The sequence below is a fragment of the Paraphaeosphaeria sporulosa genome (assembly GCF_001642045.1).
Source record: "Paraphaeosphaeria sporulosa strain AP3s5-JAC2a unplaced genomic scaffold CC84scaffold_4, whole genome shotgun sequence".
NCBI classification, from domain to species: Eukaryota; Fungi; Ascomycota; class Dothideomycetes; order Pleosporales; family Didymosphaeriaceae; genus Paraphaeosphaeria; species Paraphaeosphaeria sporulosa.
This window is the reverse complement of record NW_017253363.1, coordinates 1,107,606-1,127,290: the sequence shown is the minus strand read 5'-3', so window position 1 is coordinate 1,127,290 and position 19,685 is coordinate 1,107,606. Positions and strand designations below refer to the sequence as shown.

The 19,685-nt window shown below is 53.0% G+C and overlaps 8 protein-coding genes across 8 annotated transcripts; 4 read left to right on the top strand and 4 right to left on the bottom strand.

Annotated features, from left to right (window-relative positions):
- Positions 1-115: 115 nt before the first annotated feature.
- CC84DRAFT_631896 (uncharacterized protein) lies at positions 116-842 on the bottom strand. The gene has a single exon (XM_018186952.1). The coding sequence runs from the start codon at positions 786-788 to the stop codon at positions 321-323; it is 468 nt and encodes a 155-aa protein (XP_018037328.1). The 5' UTR covers positions 789-842; the 3' UTR covers positions 116-320.
- A 700-nt stretch (positions 843-1,542) lies between these two features.
- Positions 1,543-3,491, top strand: CC84DRAFT_1163241 (uncharacterized protein). The gene has a single exon (XM_018178212.1). It carries the CDS (start codon positions 1,796-1,798, stop codon positions 3,068-3,070), a length of 1,275 nt encoding a protein of 424 aa, XP_018037327.1. The 5' UTR covers positions 1,543-1,795; the 3' UTR covers positions 3,071-3,491.
- A 193-nt stretch (positions 3,492-3,684) lies between these two features.
- Positions 3,685-6,166, top strand: CC84DRAFT_1143174 (uncharacterized protein). Its single transcript, XM_018176398.1, has 2 exons — positions 3,685-4,700; positions 4,747-6,166. Exons 1-2 carry the CDS (start codon positions 3,811-3,813, stop codon positions 5,699-5,701), a joined length of 1,845 nt encoding a protein of 614 aa, XP_018037326.1. The 5' UTR covers positions 3,685-3,810; the 3' UTR covers positions 5,702-6,166.
- Positions 6,167-8,646: 2,480 nt separating this feature from the next.
- Positions 8,647-10,378, top strand: CC84DRAFT_631563 (uncharacterized protein). The gene is made up of 3 exons (XM_018186950.1): positions 8,647-9,009; positions 9,060-9,441; positions 9,495-10,378. Exons 1-3 carry the CDS (start codon positions 8,700-8,702, stop codon positions 10,168-10,170), a joined length of 1,368 nt encoding a protein of 455 aa, XP_018037325.1. The 5' UTR covers positions 8,647-8,699; the 3' UTR covers positions 10,171-10,378.
- Positions 10,057-12,080, bottom strand: CC84DRAFT_1163236 (putative MFS multidrug transporter). Its single transcript, XM_018178211.1, has 2 exons — positions 10,590-12,080; positions 10,057-10,533 (listed from the first exon to the last, which is right to left on the bottom strand). Exons 1-2 carry the CDS (start codon positions 11,750-11,752, stop codon positions 10,209-10,211), a joined length of 1,488 nt encoding a protein of 495 aa, XP_018037324.1. The 5' UTR covers positions 11,753-12,080; the 3' UTR covers positions 10,057-10,208.
- Positions 12,081-12,802: 722 nt separating this feature from the next.
- On the top strand, positions 12,803-13,686 carry CC84DRAFT_1174853 (uncharacterized protein; the record flags this gene model as incomplete). Its single annotated transcript, XM_018180117.1, has 2 exons — positions 12,803-13,222; positions 13,270-13,686. The coding sequence occupies 2 exons, from the start codon at positions 12,803-12,805 to the stop codon at positions 13,684-13,686; spliced, it is 837 nt and encodes a 278-aa protein (XP_018037323.1).
- A 750-nt stretch (positions 13,687-14,436) lies between these two features.
- CC84DRAFT_1204600 (uncharacterized protein) lies at positions 14,437-16,634 on the bottom strand (the record flags this gene model as incomplete). Its single annotated transcript, XM_018181916.1, has 2 exons — positions 14,437-14,454; positions 14,544-16,634. The coding sequence occupies 2 exons, from the start codon at positions 16,632-16,634 to the stop codon at positions 14,437-14,439; spliced, it is 2,109 nt and encodes a 702-aa protein (XP_018037322.1).
- Positions 16,635-17,315: 681 nt separating this feature from the next.
- CC84DRAFT_1163234 (isocitrate lyase 2) lies at positions 17,316-19,595 on the bottom strand. The gene is made up of 4 exons (XM_018178210.1): positions 18,914-19,595; positions 17,736-18,852; positions 17,429-17,682; positions 17,316-17,378 (listed from the first exon to the last, which is right to left on the bottom strand). The coding sequence occupies exons 1-4, from the start codon at positions 19,230-19,232 to the stop codon at positions 17,371-17,373; spliced, it is 1,698 nt and encodes a 565-aa protein (XP_018037321.1). The 5' UTR covers positions 19,233-19,595; the 3' UTR covers positions 17,316-17,370.
- Between the last annotated feature and the right edge of the window lie 90 nt (positions 19,596-19,685).

Here is a 19,685-nt window from a genome sequence, read left to right as displayed (position 1 = left end):
AGGTAGACGGGGTGAAGTCAACTGGTGCTCGGAAAGGTATGCCAAAGAGTGTCAGCGTGAAGCGAGTTGAGGTTGACGGAGGCAAGTGTCCTGAGCGACCCGGCAGCGAGGAAGCCGCGATGGTCAAGCTCATTCGGTGCGCAGTTGACGCGGTGTTGGCGACTGATGGTTATCGAGCTATCGATAGAAAATAGTCTCTGCCATGGTTCGGAGTCCTCTAGCAGACGAGCGAACGTGCGCTTTGTGCTGAGCCCAGCGGTCCGGAGCTTCCGCTAGCATCCACTTCCATCCAGCATCACCGTCTAAAGTTGGCGCAGAATTCAGGCACTACAACGAGGCCTCAACCCAACTCGTGGCAATGCGCGGTATTGACTCTTCAAAAGACCGCGATCGGGCCAGGTGTCGTCTCCTTTCTTGCATTGGGCCGCGGCAGCCTGGGGAGGTGCCGGCGATGGCGGATGCAGCAGCACATGGCACCTTGTGAGAGCGTGCCTGGTTCTCACCAGCACAGGAATACATGACCGGAGCATCCTGGCGGTTTCTCGGCACAAGCCACAGACTCGTCCGCCACGCCTGAACCGGGACCCTTCTCCGCACGAACCGCAGGCATTGTGGCCGTGAATTTGGCCGGCACCCTCGAGCACAGCCAACCCAACGTGGTTCGACGGCACACAAAGCAAGCGCCAACGCCAACGCCAACGCCTCCTTTCCTGCTGCACCGGCCCGCACTCGCTTTCTGCCCGTCGGTGGAGAGAGCTGATTCGTCCAGGCGGCATCTTGCTATGCATTGGCGTTGAAATCCGCCAGCTTCGTGGTGGAGCACACGCACGCTCCGGTGGCCGTATCTGCGCGATGAGGCGATTTGGACATTGCCATCTCAACCTTGCGCATGACGAGGTTGTGCTCCGTGGGCTGCCAGATGGCTTCAGGGCAGCCGACGACCGCGCAGCGCAGGAGCCGTTGGCCGTGCGGGCACTGAAATTTTAGGCTGTCACCATTCGCCCACGCAGGGCAGCCCGAGTGCAGGCCCCATCGTCATATGGACGCAGTGACAGGGTCGATCACCCATGGAGAAACACGGACACTCGCACACTGTCGATGATCTTGTGGCGATCTCCACCATCTCAGCCCTCTGAGCTCGCGTGCTGATACACTCCATGACTGCTCCTCCACCCAGGCCGGCGGTTCCACTGTGCTGACGCTGCTAGCAGTCGCCATCGGTCGATGGCAGTAGCACCAGCGCTGCGTTGCGCAAAACATCTCGCCACGGCGTTTACAAGAGAAACGCTGCAAAGCCGGATCTAGGGTCGCTCGCCGTCGCCATTGGCTGCCAACTTCACGGCACTGTCCTGGCGCGGGCGAGCCGGGGTCGCGAACTGATCGAGCCGAGCTCATGCACCCCTGATGGCGCCCTTGTCCAAGGCACCACCGAAGACTTGGGTTGGTAGTCTCGTTAACGTCATGTGCTCTTGTTTAGCTGCCCGCCCTGCAAAACCACCATGCTATTTTAGATCTCACGCCGGCATAATGACCCACCTTGGGCAGATCCGTTTGGACCGGCCTTTTTTCTTCTGAATGCCTTCGAGCAGGCTTCCTTCTCTTGTTCTGCCACCATTGTTTCTCTGTTTCCATTCCTTTCGACCCCGTGTAACAAGGCGGAGGGCCGACTGTTGATCGCAATTAGATCTGTCCGTTCTTTTACGTCCTGCAAGACCGATCTGGAAACACCCACGCTCGTACCCCGCGGTCATGCTATATACTGATTGAAGCCGCCAATCCCGGAACTGGACACAAAATGGACAAGCGACACTCCTCACCCTCTTCTCGCGCCAGAAGCCCCCGCCCTAGGACCTACAGAAAAAGGAGCAATTCGTTCCCCATCTCGGAAGCTTTGGGATGCTCCACGCCCGAAGCCGAACTCATCCTAGCTGAGGGGAGAGCTGCACTACGCAGCCGTCTGGCGGACCGGCAACGCGGTCGTTCAAGAAGAAACGACAACCATCCCTTCAACCCAAAAGACCATATTGGCTACCTTACGCAACGCTCCGGGGTCTCGGAAGTTGCTGATAGGCACTCACTGTCGCCATCCGGGCCCAAACCTCCGAGACACGTGCGGATACCGTCTGATGCTACGGATCGAAGTACGTCCACAATTGTTGCACCCAACCAACTGGCCGTACAAGAAGCATCCATCGACTCCAATCAGGCTGCCAGCCCGCTTGGAGACTACTCGGCTCAGCTCGCCAAATTTATCCAATCGCAGCTCAACTCAATACCGGCGTATACGTCTGGCGACAACTCAATTTCTCCACGGTCATGCCCCGATCTGACCTTCGCGCGGAGTGCTTCGCCTGTAAAGAGTCTAAAGAGCCCTGCTCTACCACATGCCAAGCCGGTGTCGATGAAGCGCCCTATCGGTGCGCCTAGTCTCATCCAGATACCTAGCATCCGTCCACCCGAGAGGAGTGCATTCTCCGAGTGGAGCTCGACAGATGACGAGACCGACGACGAGGCACCGCCACTGCCTGACACCGAGATTGCGCAACCAGTGCCAAAAGCCGACTCGTACACACCGCCAGTGTTGCGCTACTATGAGCAACCAAACGACTCTACGTTCCTTTTTACATCCACTCCCGTGGCCGACGACGAAGATGAGCCACACACTGCGAAGGGCTTCTCATTCCCATCGATTCCTTCGCCACCAGGAAACCATGCTGAACGCTCCTCCACACGCGATGAGGACTATCCATCATCGGACTCTAGACTATCACTCCTGTCATCATCTTCGGCGCCTTCCTTATCCTCCATATCACCCGGGTCCTATTTCGAACATAATATGCCTACATCCCAGGTGTCCGATTTGAGGAAACGGCTCCTAGCTGCGGTGACACCGCCGCCTGGGAAAATTATACCGGCCATATCGCCGTTCGAAGGGGCTGACCTGGCCAACGTTCACGACATACTGGTGCAGTCCCAGCGAAGCGTTCTTGTTGACGGCATGTCATTCGACATGGTCCGAGACTTCGCTGCACCCAACGAGGGCATGCGACCATATCAAACACAGTGCTAATTGCGTCCGACAGCACCTCACTCCCTTGTATACTACCAACGGTTTCTTTCCTTTCCTTCTTGCCAACGCCATTGGAATGGATCAGCAGGCCTGCTCCATTTCCGCATCGTCTACTCGATTTCAGCGTTCTGCCTCTGCCTCTGTACCCGCATATACTGTTTTGTAATCTGTTTATACACGTAGACTGCACCGTTTCTCAAGGCCTCCCGATTCGTTTCGGCGCCTTTCCTCACCTGTACCAACTCTTTCAGATATCCCGAACACGACTTTCATGACGCATATGACGCGGTCTTCTAGCTTTTCTTTTGGAGGTACAGCAGGTGGATGGGTTGAACAGCGTGCAGATAGTTCAGCTTATATAATTGGGAGACAGACACGGATCAGATCCAGACTCGAAGAAAATAAACCACATCTATCAAACAATTGTGCATAAAGCCAGCAACGAGCCTGAGGTGAAGGGTGTTCCGATTTGCACCAGTCAGGCCAAGGTGGACGGGATGAGGATCAGCGTCCCTGCATATCTGGCAGGCGGGGAGAATCCCGCAGGTGCGGTCCACTAGTTGCGTCAGCCTAGGTTGTTTGCTTCCAAAAGTCCACGGTTGCACCACGTCGACTCTTCATCCACCAAAACATTGTTCTCTCGCTCAATTGTTCGTTGTGCCAAGTTTCGAGCACGGCGCCTTTGACTATCGCGCATTCCTAGCCTGTTTCTTGCAGGCACCCCACCTGGCGCACCGCCCATGGAGGAGCCCAGCCTATGGGCGCGCGTCCTCGGGCAAGCTGCCCATCAGTTCACCCAGATCCAGCCCATGATCCCGACATACGCGCATCTGATCGCATCGGCGCTCTTCCCCATCTACGCTGGCGCGCATGCCTCGCTCACCCGACCGTCGTCCGCCGCGAAACCCACGAAGCGCACGAGCAAACTTGACGGCCAAGACCCCGACGATGACGATGAAGAGGAGGAAGAGCACAAGATGGAGGGCCTCTCACCCACAGATGCCATCATGATGCCTCTCTTCGCGGGATGCGCACTCGCGGGGCTCTACTTCCTGCTGAAATGGCTCAAAGACCCTCACTACCTGAACCTCGTCCTCAACTGGTACTTTGCGCTCTTCGGTGTTTTCGCAGTCTCTCGCCTCGTCACAGACGCCCTCGACATTGGTCATTCGCTCGTGTACCCACGCCGATTCGCACGCGGCGGTGCGCTATACCATGTGGACCAGACGCATCAGGCAGCTGTGCCAGTGGCCGGCGACATCAAGGACAAGAACCAATTGCTCTCGCCTCTGCCAGGATTTCTGTCCTACATTCCGCTTACCGACGGCTTCAGGAAGCTTCTCTGGTCTGATCGGGCGATGCCTGGCAACAAATGGACGCTCCGTCTATACATACATCGCCTCTTCGCTGGCAAGCTTCTCCTTGGGCCTCATGGCATGGTCGGTGCTGTCGTCTCTGTCGCTGTCTGGGGCTACTTTAACTTCGTGGACAAGCCGTGGTACCTGACCAACCTCATCGGGTTTGGCTTCTCATATGCTGCATTGCAGCTCATGTCTCCCACAACTTTTGCGACCGGAAGTCTGATCTTGAGCGCGCTCTTCTTCTACGACATTTATTTTGTCTTCTTCACGTGAGTGGCTCGTTGCGATCAAGATAGACATGTGCTAACGTTGCAGACCTATGATGGTCACAGTCGCTAAGAGCATTGATGCCCCGATCAAGCTTGTATTCCCTAGGCCGGACTCAGCCGTTTCCGACAAGCCCCAATACGCAATGTTGGGCCTCGGCGACGTCGTGCTACCGGGCATCATGATTGGCCTTGCCCTTCGTTTCGACCTTTGGATCTATTACCTCCGCCGCCAACGGCGTGTGCAAGCCACAGATGATTCTAGCGAGTTAGTGGAGAAGCCAAAGTACTTTTCCCTCGCTGGACGATGGAGCGATCACTTCTGGAGCCACTCTTTCTTCGGTCGGCCCTTGTGGATGCACGCAGACAAGCCCGAGCCGCCCTTTACTTTCCCCAAGACATACTTCAAAGCGAGTCTGACTGGCTACATCTTGGGCATGTTTGCTACCCTCGCCGTTATGCACGTTTGGGGTCATGCACAGCCCGCGCTACTGTACCTCGTTCCTGGTGTTCTAGGGAGCTTGTGGCTGACGGCTCTCGTCCGGGGCGAGCTGAAACTGATGTGGAACTTCAGTGAAGAGGATGAGGAAGAAGCGGAAGGCAAGGAGAAGACCGATGAGAAGGACTCTTCTGGGAATAAGACACCACGCGAACGTGAAAGCATGTTCTCAATGTCGGACAAGAAGGCTGAAGCCCGCGAAGAGCGCATGAAAAAGGCAATCGGCAAACACCTCGTTGTGGATTCCGAGGATGAGGGTAATGATATGGAGACTACCAAAGACAAGGTCAAGGCTGTGGCCGGTCACAGATCGCGCCGCGAGGTGTTCTCCTTCTCCATCGAAGCCCCGCATGACCTCAACCACCCGAGATCGTTGATGGACAGCAAGAAAGATAGAGCGAACGAGGAAACGAACAAGACGACCCAGCATGAACCGAGATCCGCGCCGACGCTGACCGGTAAGGCCGATGAGGGCCACGCCGGCAAACGTGTGCGGCTGACTTAGGAAGAAGCATTTGCATACGGCAATATCGGCTTTCGGATCTGGATGCTCATCGTAGGATTCTACGGGCTGTGGAAGTCATATCAGCACTATCGAGCCCTTGGAGATTGGAAAGCCGAATAGGCGGACATCGACGCGCTGTTGGCGGAAATCTCCAAACGATTAGAACAGATGAAGAGAAAGAAGGAAACTATGACATGGGTCCTGCACCGGAAGGGAATTGCTCGGACGACATAAAGGGAATAGTAGTCCTTCCAGACCGGTTAGTATAGTGGGCATGGCTTGGTTTGGCTGGTACGGCGTTGTGCATAGCGAAGGCGTTTGTGGGCTATCATTCCGGGTTTACTGGCGTAGATAGAATGGGATTGCTTGCATCCTGATATGGCTCCGAGATAGACAGTATCCATAATGAACGTGGCAGGATTCGCAGTGGCCCAGAGCTACACGTTCGAACTTCTTCTGTGGAAGGTATACTATCTACAATGAATGACTGAATATCCAGCTCTAGAGCACATGCTGGTGGTGTGAGTGTGACTGGTTGGGGCATTAGTGAGGCTGGACATGGATCCGTTGGCTCCAGTTTCGACTGCAACGTCGGAGCTTCGGGAAGAGTTTGGCGCCTCCAATTCTTTCATAGACGGGAGAGGGCATATTTGAATAGCGTGCTGGTAAGCCGACAGCGCGTTGGGCTGGGCCGCGAGGTGAAGGTGGATAATGCATCGCTTAGGTGGTACACCAATGAAGATAATGAGGTAGGACGGATAGTTAGATGTCATGTACTACGTATTGAAATCGGTGTTTACGCTAGGATATCGATTTGTGTGTGAGAGTGGTGGGGAATATAGTTATCCATAATTACATGGTAAAGTGATTAGGGAAAGCAGCAGTAAGAGGGCAAGCTAACAAGTGGTAATGCGAAACGCTGGGAGTTGAAAGGACCGAAAGGAAACATGCTCAAGTGTGTTCTGTTCTTGCAACGACATTATCGTGGCTATCGTGTCCTCGCCCTGGCCTCATGCTTAAATGGGCCAGACGCAGCCGCGCGAGGTTTCGGCTCCTCCAGCCGCTTCATGTCTTGAAGTGACTTCGGTCGCCATTACTTAAAGATGGCCACGCTCAACATCTTGTAATAACCGAATGGTGGTGGAGGCAGCGCTGGTTCCCGGACCACTTGTCTTTTCCTATCGCGAAAGCGCGTACCCATACTGACTAGACAGCAACTGTCAGCTATCAGCATCTCGGCCATCGAGCGACAAAACACAGGATGTGCATACTTGCTTCCGATCCCACAGTCGAATCATAGGACTCTATCAGGGTGTTTTGATCCGTAGGAACTTCTTTTTCGTGCTGGCGGCCATAAGGCGAGATGGTTTGACAATCTGATGGAAGATTTGGGAAGCAGGCTGATAAAAAGGAAAGAGCTTGGGTGGACGATGGCGTCCTGCATGCATGCGACAGCAGTTGCAGTGCATCCAGGTGACTTGCAGCAGCCAGTAGTATGCACACTCAGTGACGCACGATTTCATCCCATCAGCAAAACCCCCACATATTCCAGTGAGGATCTATGACCGTTGAGAATATCAACGTCTCAAAAGGGCCGATGAATCATCCACCCTTCCACGTTCGAGTAGTCCACCTAGTGCTTGAAGAGTCGGCCTCCGAATCGTAAAGGTTTAGCAATTTTTGATAATGTGTCATGGAGACCTTTGCGAACGATCTTTCTGATTTCTGGACGATATCTGAACCTGCTTGCCAGATAGTCGCGTCGCCCAGAACCGTCAACACTGTTCCGGAATCTCTATTAAATCAATGATGTTGAGTGTCCTAGGCTATGTGCGTCCATGCGGCGCTCAAAAACAATCTTCAGCGCAATCCTGAGCTACATTTATGAACATTCAATTGAATTTTGATAGAAAACGCAATACCTCCAAGAGATCCACATCGAACACTATGTACAGAGCCGGACCAATGACGTCAAAATCTGACAAACAACTGTGTGGGAATTTGACGACTGGTCGGATGGTAGTTATCAGTGTGACGTACGCAGTTCTCCCAGAATTGGTCGGGTACTCCCATCGGGCCTTCGTCATGTACAAAGTACATTGCAGATGTTTTCAGGGCATTTCAAGAATATGGTAAGGACAACAAAAACGTAAAGTGCCCTTAGAAGGGAGTATTGCCTCCTGCACAGTCCAAATACGCCGCCACCACAACGACAAGATGACTGACTTGAGAGCAGCACCTGCAGGGGCGGGGTCTCCCATGTCTGGTAGATCATATTATTCATCTGTTGTGCAGCCCAAAAGCTGCAAGGCCTGTTCTACCGCCCGCGATGGTGTGAGGCCCAGGGATCCTATCCAGATAGGCGCATTGATCACCCTGCCTGCATATCCGTCGCATCATACCGACCTGTTGCATTTTATCATCGTAATCCACTTAGTTGATACAGATAGCATCAATCGAGAGACAGCGTTCATTTTGAGCCTGTCCGAGGCGTTTGATTGCGTCGCAAAGAGTTGAGGAAATCTCAACCCATCGTTTATTTATCCTTATGGTCCGGGTAGCAAATTCGGCATAATCATCATCCATCCATGCATACTAGAGCGTCTCAGACGACAAAGCTGTGTCCTTCAGACTCCTGACTTGAAAACATCCCTCCATAGGTCTTCGTTCTGCCAGCTTGAAGATTGAAGCACGAGAGGCGGAATTTCGTGAGGGAGTTACTCAGCGATGGGAGACAGAGGAATGTTGAGAAGTTTTAGTGTTAATGATTCAATATCAATCTTTAAGAGAGTGGGCTGATTAGTACGGAGCAGGGCTAATGTGTCGCGTGTGTACCACGTTCCAGAGGGGCATAGTCACCTGAACCCAATGGGGATAGCGCCAAAAGAGGACAGGGTACATTAATAATCCGCACCATCCTCATACTAGAACGTGTATTCTCACATCTCCCAAAGTTATTGCGACACTTAACAATCGCCAAATCCCTCATGATTCGACAATGGTTTCCCAGCAGAAAACACCGGACCAGGGGCGATGGGCCTTCGTCACGACGTCGCCCACCACCCGTTGCCCTACGGCAGCTCAAAGAACGTTGATGCGAAAGCATATAATGAAAGACATAGGATACTCGAGACGAGCATGCCATTACTCCTCACGATCAAGTTCTGTATCGGGCGCTGGAGGCATCCCTGGGCAGACAGATGGGGCTCCAGAAGTAATCAAGCCCACAGCGATCCCAAGGGCCTTCCCTTCAACAGCCACCGCGCTAGTGACAGTCAATGATGACGCTCGCTGTGTGTTACATTACGGTACTGCGCGACGATCCCCGCATGAAGACATCTGTCTAACATGAGGTCAGTGTTCTCCGATGCACTTCCCAGCTACATTCGTGTGTACAGAGAGAAATGGTATCCAGTCTGCGTACAAGATAATGCAGCCTTTCACCAAATGCTTGCATGTTGTGCTACTCACCTATATCGGTGGCAGCCAGAAAAGCATCACAGATTGAAACGAGTAGCGATCAGCGAACATGCACAAGCGCTCACCATAGCTAGAGAGCACTTGAGAGGCGTGACTCATTTGGTTTCCGAAGACTATCTTGTTGTTATCCTTATGTTCGCATGCTACGCGCATATGCTCAATGACTTGGCAACATTTAAGATGCACATGGCCGCCATTCGAAACATCGTTTCGTTCCGAACGAGTGACATCAGCGAAGAATTTATGCGTTTATATCAATCGTGCGTATCTCGGTTGGTTGGAAGTTCTAAAACCATCTGCTAACTGGGGACAGCATTGACTCTATCGGGTCATATGCCTTCGGAATCACTCCATCATCCCTGATACCTACAACAATGACATTACCGACTCTCACTCACTCGACCCTTGGGAAGCCTCTTTCAGTCCTCATCAGCTCATTGGATCTGAAATACCGTCTGACGATGCTACAAGCATATCAATCGCTTCAAAACCTGGACCATTATCTGGCACTCGTCCATGTCAACCCAGGATCGTCACTACTGGACGAACCTTACAAGTTGGACCTACTCGTGGAGCCGGTCTCGCGATGCTTTTTGTCCCTTAGAATACCGACGGACATGCCAGCGAAGGACTCTGCACCTCTCACGTACTTGTGTGCGGGAGGATTGCTCTACTTAGCAGAACTGCGTAGGCGATCTGGTATCAGTCCCGTCATGACCACATTCCATGTCGATAAACTCAAGCAATCTCTCGAGAGCATGGCGCACTACCTCAACATAGATCCATCGATACACCTTTGGGTTCTTACAGTGGGTGCTCTCGAAAGTACTAGTCTGGACGACCAATATTACTTCTGCTCGCAAATCAAGCAGCTTAGGACGAATGAAGGAATCGAGACCATGAAACAATACGAGGAGCACCTACACTGGGTCGTCTGGTTTGACCCTCTATACCAAACACGACTCTCAGCTCTGTTCCCAATGACATAGAGAATCCAACTCATGCATCATACATTGTGAACTCCTATCTAGACATACTCCTCGCTGTCGCAAGCAGTTTGTTCAGATTTTCCTAGCGTTCTCTGCCGCTTCAGCACTACCAGCAGTAGAGCAACACCAAGCCCCAAGCCGGCCAAGCCCACGGATGTCCATTGCGCTGCCCGATATCCTTGAAGTATTGATTTATTCGAAGTACCTCTGACCACCTGGTATTCGACTGTACCCGCGATGCCCAGCCCGATAGCGATCGAATAGTTGATGATGGTGTTAACAAGTGACGCCGAGATACCCTGATGCTCGATCGAAACGGAGTCGCTCAGGAAGAGCGTCGACGCGGGAAAGGAGACATCCATCCTACAGGCACCGTCAGTACTGCAGGAAGCGTGCATAAGGGACGGCAACCACCTCACCCCCATGCCATGATAACAAAAGACCAAAACACGTTGAACCAGTACTTCTGTTCCACTGGGGCGGTCGCCAACAATACGGTGCCCATCAAGAACGCTGATGACGAAATGACCATGAGCCAAGGCGCGGGAACTTTTCCTACTGACCAGGCCACGAACAACGGCGCTACCATGCCAGAGATGGCTCCGGGACCGAACTGTAGTGCAGACTCAAGGCTCGATAGGCCTCGAACATGCTGAAGGAACTGGAAGATGTAGTAGAACCAGATGCCGAAGCTCGTCCAGCTGAGGCCAGTGGTGAGCAAGATACCCATCACGCGTCCGTTGAAGATGGAAACATCCATGATAGGATGCTCAGCTCGTCTCTCCTGCAAAGCGAACATGCCGAGGAAGATGAGCCCTACAATCAAGAGAACGTACACGTACGGGGTCGACCATCCGTCAATGGGTGCCTGGTTCCAAGAGATGTTAAGTAGAATCAATCCACCGACGCCAAAGAATGATCCGATCCAGTCGAATGTAATAACTTTAGGCGAGATCTCGTCTCGGTCTTGAGGCACCACGAGATACGCGATAGCAGCGACCATGAAGCATCCGATCCCGGAGATCCAAGTAATCCAGGGCCACCACACATACTGCGCCAGTGCGGACCCTGCCAGACCACCGATGATGCCGCCCAGCGGAGCGCACATAGCGATGAGTGAAAACACAACGCTCCTCCTCCGCCCAGGTGCGTAGGTCCGCCCGGCAATAGCCAGCGCATTTGGAAGCAACAGCGAAGGTCCGATACCCTGGAAAGCTCTGCTCACGTCAAAGAAGATTGCTGAGTGTGTGAACGCGCTACAGCCCGCAATGATAGACCACGCTGCGAACCATATCCAGCCGAAGACGAGGACATTCTTTGAGCCGTAGATATCCCCAAGGCGACCAGATACCAGGATAAAGGATCCTATGGTTAGACTATATGCTGCAGCGTGCCAGTTCATCTCGGCGGCCTGCTCGTAACCATCTTGGTGGAAGGTTTTGCTTATCAGGCTGAGCGGAATGATAACGTAGCCGAGTGCGATTTGGCAGAAGAGCTGTGTTGAACAGAGGACGAAAATGAAGACATACTCCCGCCATCCGTGGGGGCGATGAAGGTATCCGCGAGTGAGTGGAGTTTCCATCTTTGCGCACGAAGGAAACTGTGTACGTTAAGCAGCAGGCTGCGAATCGATCCTAGAGAGTGTGCCATCGTTTTATAAAGGTAAACTCCCAATATCCTGTCATTGAGAATGACAACAAATGAGGATTTCTCAGCGATCCACGTCCCTCAACATCGTCGACAGGGACCTGCAACCGCTTTGGGCTGGGTCATTTGGGCGGAAACCTTCGTCTTTTTGACACCACAGAGGGAAATTCCCACCGTAAAGACCCCCGGAAAGGGGCCGCCGACAATTGACGAATTCAAACTCATGATCCGACCTGGCCGCTAATGTCTGATGCAATATCTCCACGGGTGAGGATGGGCAATCCCTCAAAGGTGGCGTGAAGTTTAGCTGCTCCACTAGCGCCCGTTTCCTAGCGAAACGACAAGGGACCTGTGACCTTTTATGGTTAGCGTAATCCCCACGATCCGGAAGCGATACCACCAGCAGCGTAGCGCGTTAAGTATTCCACCTACAATCATGAGATGAGCTTCAGGTTGATTCCTCAAACTCTGCTATATGTGCCGAACGTGTTCGTGCTAACAGTGTTAAGCCGGAGTTGATCAGGCCGCTTGGCAAGAAGACATACTTGTGCGTCCGAGATCTCATCTTTCGACCTTTTCCGTAAGATGAAAATGCTGCCTTAGTTTGCTGGCATATCAGGGAGCAGCAGTCTAAGTCATGTTTCGATTGAACATAAACCAGCTTCGGATCCCTAGCGATTATCTGTCGCGATGGTCGCCTCATATGGGTGAAGTAGAGAGTTTGGTACACATGATCGAATGTGCGGATACTTCATTGCGAAAGGTGTTTTCTTGATGTTTCAACTTCATCCAGCTTCTCAAAGCATGCCAAAGTACTTGTTGTTTGTATCTGCTTCGAAATAAATTCTCAGTTAATATAGGTCACCGCCCTGGTCTTGGCGCAAACGAGCGCCTTCCGTCGTACTCTACCTGCAAACGCACTCACACTCACTCAAATAAATCTACCTCGAAACATTCTCCACAGGGACACAGAAACGCTTCCAACATGTCGGCTTCCTCCCGCGCAGCGCGAGATGCTGCCGAGAAACGTGCCACTTGTTCCTTTGAATCAACCACTCCATTCGGTTCCACCGCTCCCCTCAATCCCGTTAATCCGTTTGAGACAGCGACTCCCTTCGACGTAGTTTCTCCCTTCGATTGCACTTCGCCCAGGAAGCGTTGGGCTCCGCCTGGCTGGGAACTCAACACCACCATCACCTCGCATGGCCTCAAAGCGTCCGAGATTGTCCTTGTGGACAATTGCCGCTGCCAAGACCACAGGCAGCGCTACCCCGAGGTCGAGGCCATCATCCAGATGTTCTTCCGTGTTTGTGCCATCATCCTCAACGTTATTGTCCTGATAATCGTCCGCATCTTGGACACCGATCTCCAGACTCTCTTGCAGGTCAACAGGCTGTACGGTGGAGTATGTCGCATATCCAACATGCGGTGCTTGAACTAACGGGCTGCCAGATCGCGTTCTCGTTCTTGCTCAATACGATAGAACTCCTAACCCTCAGCAATCCGCAATCCACGCTGCTCATCCACTTGTTCCCGTCACTCTTACCCGCGATCCCATCGAAGTCGTCTCCGGAACTGCAGCCGCGCTTTCCCCGTCTGCCATCCCTGGCTCTCTGCATCTGCGAGCTCGCCGCCATGACCGGCAGCTTCTGTAGCGCGATAACGTTCCTCAACCCGAAGGTTGAGGGCGATGCGCTGAGGAACGGATGTCCGGTGGTGACGTGCGTGACGCCGGAGGAGCATGACATGATTTACGGGTACATGATTGAGGCGGTGATTGGACTGGTACATTGTGGATTCTTCTCCATGGCCTTTGTGCACTATGCAAAGAGGAAGGGGCCTGGCTGGTTGGAAAGGTTGGAGAGGTAGGCAAGGGTCGTATTACGCTAGAATGGTCTCAGCGGACACGTTGTCGTGAATCGATAGCCAGCAAGGGAGAAGAGTGAGCACGGAAAACAGAAGCTCGGATGGAGACGGATAGATGTCAAAATCGGCGCCCCGCTCTTCCAACCTCCCGGGCTAGCATTGTAGATCCGGTCTCTCATGATGGTAGCGTAAACCTCAAGCAGTCTCTTGGATCGGTATCCCGAGCCAGACGTGAAGGAAGGAAGACCAATGGCGCTCAAATACATCCCGCACCTCGTATGCTTTTCCATGCTCTCATTCTTGGTCACAACCCACCCATCAAGCAGGCTTCCTCCCCAGCACAAATGTCCTATCATAGTTATCGTCCCACACCCCGCCCCCACCCAGCACCCCCATCAGCGTCCTCCCCAACCCCAACCTCACCTTCGCTTTCGTCGCGTCAAACGCCACAGACGCCACCTCCAAGCCCATTAAAGTCGTGAGATCCGTTAATTTCTCGTACCTATTCTCGTACAGTCCACGCGTGATCCTGCCACTCGATTACTTTTCGCTCAAACAAGTGGACGTAGGTTGCGGAGAGGCTTAGGATAGATTCAATCACGAGACCGCGGGTTGAGTGGATCAAGAGCCCCGATCAATTTGAGCGATCGTATGTGATATGTTTGTCTATAGGTATTGCACCACAGTTTTATTTTCCCTCGCATTTGATCATCCCTAGTGCTAAAATGGCCACTTTGCGCCTCCCCACGGCGTTCAAGTGTCGGTACGCATCTGCACTATAATTGCCAGGCAATTGGCTTATCAATACGACATCTGTACTGTCTTAATTCCATTGTAACATGAGGTGACTCGATACTTACTATCAGAAGCGGATGCGTGCTTCTATGATAGAGCATTGCAGCCGTGTGCAGCGCACATTCCATGCACTTGGTATTGCACACAACGTCATACCCATCTGGGGCGGCAGCAGGTATTTTGGCAACCGTCCATGCAGCGAAGGCTGAAGCTCCAGGAGGTGCTCGATACATGGTCACTTCTTTTCCATGGACGTTCTGGATTTGAAAATCGATGCGTTCTCGAGTCGCTCGATCTCTGCGAAAGGTATTGGGGCGATGGTCGCATGTGACCAGTCCGTGATGTTCTAGTACCTCGTTGGCAGTGTAAGTGGGCAAAACGTGGAGGATTCGGCCTTGAGAGTTGGTGATCTGGAAGGAAGCACTGAGCATTTTTGTCGATTCCTCCAACAATAAAGACGATCTTTCGAAATCTAATTCTTCGGGCGCAATCCTACCATCTTCGTTGATCCATTCAAAGTCCGCGTGTTCCACATACATATCTTGTATCCGTGAGTACGGCGTGTCACGCCACAAGATTTGCCCAGGAACGATGCGAATCTGTGCAAGCGTAATTCCAGTATCGTTGCGAACCGAAAGATTATCGAGAATCATCCTATAGGCACATATACCATTCTCAACGAACGCGCAGCCGCTGTCGTGATCGATCTCATCCTCGTGGCTGCTGAAAAGCCCAAGGGCGCTATCTACCATCGATCGGACTCTGTGGTCGACTGAATAGAGAATCTCGTGCCCTCGTTCAGGTTCGATTACCCAGTCGATTGACTTTACGGGTGTTTCTCTAGGTTCCGCTCTGGCGTCAGTTTGCCTGTCGTATAATCGCTCAAATCCGCTCCTCTTTGGAGTTAGGCCGCGCTCAACGATAGCATTGGACAAGATGAGCCCTGCTTTCAAGATGGTCTCAACCACAACAACTGCACACCACCCTGTTCTGGGCCTATCACGAACTCCAGGAGTGCACCAAGCACACTTGCACGACCTCGCAAGTAGTGTCATACACAAACCGTATTTTTTGCGCGCCTCCTGGTGAACTGCCTCGGCGGCGCCTTCGTCCATTGCGGCTTTGAAAATGCGCAGCTCCGGGAAACGGCTGATGAGATGCTGCACAAAGCCAAACCCACTCCCAGCATCTGTATAATAGATCCAATTTCTGCGAGTTTCGATATCGATCCCCGGTTCGGCTGTTGCGACAGCTTTGAAGATCCTTGCCGCATAACCTAACGTCTTGCCAAAGACGTTGTCCATATTCTTTAGTTGCGCGTACGTGTTGCCGAACACATCTGATAAACAACGATCCCATTCAAGCCGACCGGCTGCGACATTCTCGATATTTGCATTCTCTTTGTTTGCCCAAAGTACATCCGAGACGTCTTTCAGATAGATCACTTTCCTGGTGTACTGGAACAGATCTAGCTCCATCTTTTCAGGCGATGACGTGGCTGTTCGATCCCGGTAAACAAAGCGCACTTGAATCGGTGCCCCGGACATGGCCTTAGGATAGATCGGGGGCGTGCCATCGCTTTCGTAAATAGCAATATTCATGTCAAAGAGCCACTCGGCGACGGCAGCAAGGAACCCTATGTCTCCACCGCCAACAATAGTCACGGACTCCATCTCTTTGCGAGATATCTCGCCGAGAGTGACCAGTGCCTTTGCGATATCTCGAGACTTTGAGCGGCTCCTCCAGCTGTCGTGGAATTCGGCAGCTGTAGCACTGGGCAGGGATGTCTCCGTAGGATGCTTCTTCATTAAGTCTTCGGCTAGGACACCAAAACCTGTCGTTGCCAACGCTCCAGCGCAAGCCCTAACTATCTTGAGCCAACTTTGTAGCAAAGGCGTAGCTTCGCGCTGCAAATCCAGGATGAAGAGGATTTCCTTGAGTACCGTTGCAGCTACGCTTTCGTTGTACACTTCCGTTAGTGCAGCCGATATTGCTAGGAGGGCGAGACCGTCGACATGCGCGAAGGTTTGAACAATACTTGTGGGACCGTAACCAAACGTAAGTTTGTCGCCGATGCTACGATACGCCTTCAAGTTGGCGACAGCAGCGCTTACACGCTCCTCTCCTTGGCGACCAAGAGGGAGCTTTCGTCCCATTGAGACCCCTAATAACAGCGTGTATGGTTCAACATTGTAGTTAGCTACGCGGGCTAAAAAGGACATCGCGTACGCGCCCATTCTGACCAGATCAAACTTTCCCGTTTGAGGGAAATTAGTGAGCGGGCCCGAACTCATTGTGACCTAGTTGTTCTGTCTTGGTCTGTGTGCAGTCAACGTCATGAAAGCGAACGTTCGTAGACTGCCTGCGATTTGACCAGTCGTCGGCAACTAAAGTGTCGATGCCAGGATCTCGATCCTGTGCGTGAAAGCAGTGATCAAAAGAAATGGACTGGGTGTCTGAATGTAATAAAGTAGACGCGAAAAATCAAGTATGACAAGGCAGAGACCGCAGATGGCAGGGAGGAATGAACTAAAAGCCCGAAGAAGAGAGAAGACTGAGAAGGGACAACAAGCACGTTATGTTGTCATAGCAGTCACAACTGTGCCGCAATGCGCACGGACCTTGCAGGCTGCTACACGCATTGCACCCCGCACCGGTGTATATTCCTTACCCCTAAAAACAATTGTGATCACCAGGACGCCTTGCGGACTTGGGGGGGTGGCGTCGGCCTAGGTGCTCATTCCGCAGACCGTGTTAATTGGCTTCATTGTGGGGAGAATAGGCAATGAGGCTGCTACTATACCTGGCTATGTCAATGTCCTCAGCCAGGCTGGTGGTGTCAAATTTGAAGTGATTTGAATGATTCCTGATGGTGTAAATGGTATATATACATTAGAAGCCTAGTCGCTTGTCAGCAAACTTCTCTACTCATCACTCGGGAACAACTTACCAGATTCTGTGTTTCCTTCGCCCATACTCCTGCTTCCACTGCTACCGCTCTGTATTGAGCCAAGAATGCCATCGATGTATCCTGCTCCGCTCCATTTTTGATGCGTGAGTACGTCGCAGCCGATCTCCTTTTCGCGCGCTTGTACGAGGTTGACGTAGGCAAGCATGCCCTGGTCTTTGAAAGCGCGGGAGAGCTCGCAGGTGATTGTTGCGGTCGAATGCAGGCCCGCGAGGGAGATGAGCTGGAGAACGAACCTGCGAAACAATTAGCATGCCGTGGTGAGAATGCTTGATATGGTCTGACGTACCCATGCTTTGCGAGATCCCACACGAAACTCTTCAGCGATTCTTCTGAGAAACCCTGGCCGAGCCAATTGAAGCTGGGGGAGAGGTTGTACACAAATTTCTTGCCGGGATACTTCTCTCTAATCTCGCCGGCAAACTTCCCAGCGTCCTCGACGTTGGGGCTTCCGGTCTCGACCCACAGAAGATCGGCGTAGGGCGCGAATTCCTTCGCGCGCTTGGTGGCTGCGGCCATGCCGGCCTTGTAGTGGTAATGGCCTTCGCGCGTGCGGGGAATGTCCCAGTTGAAGAATACGGGTGATTTGGTGTACTTGGCTGCGACTTGGCGACGCTTGAGGAGCGATAGGTCAGGGTTGGCCCTGACTTCTTCAAGGTAGGCATCCGCGGGGGACCCTTCCTTCGCGAGGTGCTGTTGTACGGCTTCGTCGAAGGTGACGAGCTTGTGCTTCTTGACCCAGGCCGCCTCATACGCATCGATCTCGCTTCCGGGAGCACCAGCAGCTTCCATGTTCTGCAAAGTCTCTGATAGGGGCTCCGTATCTTCTGTCACGCCTTTGATGAATTCGTGGTCTCGTACGTCCACCGCGCTCGAGATTAGCTTGCCGCTCTCGGAGTCTGTTCGCGCGATGACGAGATTCTCGCAGCCCATCATGTCCCATTGGAAACGTGCAGCTACAAGGCGGTTGATGTGGTCGCCAACTGGTACAAGCACCTTTCCGGCCAAATGACCGCACTTCTTGCCGCCGTGAAGCTGATCCTCGAAGTGAACAGCAGCGGCTCCGTTCTCTGCAAAGAGCTTCGCGAGTTTTATGACCGCTGACAGTCCGCCATGGCCAGTGTCTCCGTCTGCAATGATGGGGCGCATGTAGTCGAGATATGGTGTCTTGGCTCTCTCCTCAGGTGTCATCTTCCTCCTGTTGTCCCAGTTTTTGCGATCATGGAGCTGTTGTGCCTTGAAGAGTCGCTGCACCTGGTTCGGAACGGTGTTGTATGGGTAATCGCCGAAATCAGCAGACACCTCGTGCGTAGTAGTCAATACAGAGGAGCATGCCCAGCCGGAAATGTATAGGACTTCCTGGTTCGGCGCTTGTTGGGTCATTTGTATGGGATCAATAGCGCCCACTATAGGTTGAGAGTTCCGAATCAGCCGTTGCATTTACTAGAGGGGACAGACCTAACGCACTTGTGTGGACAGGCTCGCCCGTCGCAGCTCGTTCCTCGAACAGATTGAAGAGCTTCCGCGCCATCAACGAGCTGGGGTATGTCTGTTGCAATGTGCCCCTCTTGCTAACGACGTCCTCGGCCGAGTATGGCCTCTTGATACCCTTGTATCGCGGTGATGCCCACCAGTCCTTGACCTGCTGCACCTGCTCTTCGAAGAGCGCATCTTCCGCCTGGCCAGCCTTCGCCGCCTCCGGGAGCAGCTGGAACGAGTCGCCTGGGAGGGCTGAAGAGACGGGTGGATCTACCGGCGCGAGCGGCGAGCTCGACATACGGCACATCGTGGTGGAGAGGGGTCGCAGGAGCTTTGGTGTTCGGTGTGCTGGTTTCAGAGACCGGCTCTGGCGCGCTGCGGATCGTGCAACTGTTCGTAACATTGCGGAGAAAATACACTGTTTATGGTAGAGAAACAAGTCTCTTATTCTTCTGGTGTTCTCGAGCAGCGGCGAGTTTGGTAAGCTCGGAGAGCTACCGAGAGCGAATCTCGCGGTCAAAAGCGATGAAGAGCGGAAAACGCGGAAAAAGCGGCAAGAGGCACGCAATTGGCCAGGGCCACCCTACGAAAAATGATTCACAGGTTGCGTCGCACGCGGAGAAGAATATGTCCAGCAGGCAGTGCGTCACTTGCTCGGCGACGCGGAGCCCCAGGTTGTTTTGGGTGGGATAACGTCACGCGAACGGGCCGAGGATAGCCAGCAGCGCTAACCCCATGCGTGCTTTACCGAGGGGCAGCT